The 3,382-nt window shown below is 33.1% G+C and overlaps 1 protein-coding gene across 1 annotated transcript; it reads right to left on the bottom strand.

The window, feature by feature from the left end:
- Positions 1–217: 217 nt before the first annotated feature.
- On the bottom strand, positions 218–1,793 carry LOC145131274 (annexin D3-like). Its single transcript, XM_079065988.1, has 5 exons — positions 1,635–1,793; positions 1,318–1,548; positions 1,180–1,239; positions 758–847; positions 218–676 (listed from the first exon to the last, which is right to left on the bottom strand). The coding sequence occupies exons 1-5, from the start codon at positions 1,791–1,793 to the stop codon at positions 218–220; spliced, it is 999 nt and encodes a 332-aa protein (XP_078922114.1).
- Positions 1,794–3,382: the final 1,589 nt, after the last annotated feature.

Below are 3,382 nucleotides of genomic sequence, written 5' to 3' on the forward strand. Positions count from 1 at the left end.
ATATATATATATAAACTTAAATTACCAATCCCAAACACCCCTTTAGTACACAAGTTAAATGATAATATATATATATATATATATATATATATATATATATATATATATATATATATATAAAACCTAAACTACGAAATTCAAAATTTTCCATTTAAAACCATTAACAAAACGAGGATTCACAAAGACCAGACGTTATTCACTAGTAGAAATCTTGGCATTAGCATCCAAGATATCCATCAAAACCCCTCACTAATCCGTCACTAAAACCCTCAACGTGCAACAGATAACATCCGTTGCCAGATGGCTCTTGGAGGTTTTTAACGATATAATGTTGCTTCACACCATAGTTCAGTCCAGCACATACATCATGTTTATCTCCAAGCATTCGTTTGTACAGGTACACAAGAAAAAGACCTGCTCTCTGAATATGCTTTCTAGTCTTCTGAAGAATTGTGGTCAACTGCATTGTCAAACCAACATGTCCCAACAATGCCATCAAGAAGTCCTGATAGTTTCCGGAGGTATTGCATTTAACTGCATTGTCAAGGCTTGTTTCGTTCATCTCCAAATATGCTTCTCTCACTTTCATCAGATCTATTTCAGCCTGACGCACAATCACTCTTATAAGCGAATCATGATCTATACCGGCAGGACAGGAAAGTGCAGCTCTGATCACCTGCCCACCATCCAAACAATAGATGTTAAGCTTTCTAGCCTCGGTGAATATTTAAAGCAACTTCCAACATATTTGAATCACCTCTGCCAAATATTTCTCAGGGGAAACAATGCATCTAATCATAATTTTCAACAAAGATTCCAACATCTCATCCCCAATATCCTTGATATCCTGTAAAAATAATCAAAATTGATGTAAACCTTTATAAAAGAATCCGTTCTTTGACTTTGAGTTATCTAAATCAATCAGCATATTTTTGGATACTCAATTTCCAAAGTGAAAAGGTGATATTCTAATTACGAAGTTAAGAAGTTCAACAAAATGGTTGTCAAGAGGTTAAGACACAAAACCTCCGAAATGGGATTTCCATATTTTTGATGGTAAGATTCGAAAATTGCTTTGAGCTCCAAGAAGCTCCTCGAGCTAAATATTGAGCCAAAATCAAGTTCATATATTTCTTTGGACTCAATAGCTCTTCTTAATTTGGTTGTGTCATCATTTACCGAATCCAAATCTACAGTTGGCAAACTTTTCCTGAAAGGCATTATAAACCGAAGTAGATTCTGCATAATGGAAACGAGTTGTTAAAAATGAGAGTTTATCTCATCCAAACAGACACCAAATCAAGAACTCGTGAGTACCAATACAAATGATCGTGGGACAATATCAGAACTCATGTCTTGATGGAAGTTAGATTCAAATAGGGAATTGTAGCAGTCTCTTATAGCCCACCAATGGGATGGAGACGATGTAACACAGATTTCGATGATTATTGCTAATTCATTCATGCCTATTTGCTTTGAATTCAACACTTTGTGGAGTATCCTTGCATCCCTTTCTAGTGGTTCGCATGTCCACAACATCACTGCTCTCTGTTATGCAAATTCAAGAATTCAACTTTACCTAAAATTAATGTGTATTTTCTTTTTCATATATTGAAATGCAAAAAACAACATACACCAAAATCACCAGAAAGCTTAGAATTGAGAGAATCAATGAGAGATTGATTGTATAATTCCTGATAAGTGTCTCCAATGTTCTTTCTTTGTGCTGCATTCCTATGACCCAATACTTTAATCACAGCCTTCTCATCAGTTATACATCCTGACACTCCCATCTTGTTAGTTAATATTCTATCAAATTTTATTAAGAAAAACGAAAACTTGACAGAAGTAAAAAAATCCACACATTTTTTGGATCTCGACAAAACCCAGATGAGAAATGGAATATGGGATGGTTATCCTAAAACTATCAAAAATAAAAATGTGATGCAAACAATCAAATCAGTGATGGCAGAGAGATGGTACCTTGGAACGCTTTTCTGAGGGTTTCAGAGTCTTGGGCAGGAGAAGGAACTTGTTGCGGTAATTGGAGAGTAGCCATTGGTTTTGTTGCTTTTTTGCTTTTTCCGATTTGTTGCTGCTTGTCTATCAATCCTCTTCATGTATCAATATATATTGAATGATATTAGGGCTTCTCCAACCGCCGCTGATACATACCATGCAAATATTTCGTGAAAAACTAATTCAACCAAATATTATGGCTATTATTCATCACCATATATGATATCTATATACTTCTATATCTATATACTATACTAGCGTTTACCACCAAGCGACGGGTACGAATAATTTCTTTCGGAAATTAGTTTTAAGAAGCGATTAGTGTTTTTGCGCAAATAGATTATTACATCTATATATTTAGAACGAAGCATTATTTTCGATACAAAAAGGATTATATGATAAAACATGGAATTTTAATACCTATCTATTTTCATTTTATTTTTTGCAATTTCCAATAATAGTTTAGTGCAAATAATTAAATTTTCATAAATGTTTATTTAAGGAAACAAAATCCATATTTTTCCCTAAGTTAAATATGTTGAGTGATTTCATTAAGTGATGCTCATCTAACAAGATTTGAAAGATTTAGTCTCCATCCAATCTTATATCTTATAAGTGACGGTGATCATCTAAGGCTAATAGGAGTGGAGGTGTTAAGAACCCTCGTTAAACGCGCTAAGCCCAAATGCACACCACCCCCTAGCACTTGCTAGGGGATATGCTAAGATCAATTCGTCAAAACTTTAAAGAGAGAGAGAGAGAGAGAGAGAGAGAGAGAGAGAGAGAGAGAGAGAGAGAGAGAGAGAGAGAGAGAGAGAGAGCTTGTTTCTGATTGGTGGAAATTCATTCAAGTGGATTTACAATTCAAACAAAACTCAATTTCCCCTCCCTTTTTATTAATAAATCCGATTTTTACCCCAATTTAATCAAAAATTCAACTTTTTACTAACTTTTTTTGATTAATAAATATAATTTTTACCCCAATATAATTTATATTATATTAATTGTTTGTGGTTTAAAAAAATAAAATATGTTTAAGATTTGTGCACAAAAAATGTTTATATATTTAAATAAAGTAATCTAATTTAAAAATATATATTTTATTTAATATTAAATAAAAAATGTTTGTTTATTAAAATAAAATAATTAAATTAAATTAGAAAAAAATAAAAAAAATTGAGTGCTAGGAGTGTTACCACTCCGTACCAAATATTAAGTTTAGGTGTTAAAAAGAGAAAAATGAAGTGGCACTCAAAAAACTGACGTGACAGAGTGCTAGGAGTGTTACCACTCCCTAGGGGTGGGAATCGGTTCGGTTTTTTTGTTTTTCAGTTTCCTCGAATCGGTTTCCTCGGTTTGATTT

The sequence above is a fragment of the Lactuca virosa genome, chromosome 8, assembly GCF_052849685.1.
Source record: "Lactuca virosa cultivar CGN04683 chromosome 8, Lactuca_virosa_CGN04683_v6, whole genome shotgun sequence".
NCBI lineage: Eukaryota > Viridiplantae > Streptophyta > Magnoliopsida > Asterales > Asteraceae > Lactuca > Lactuca virosa.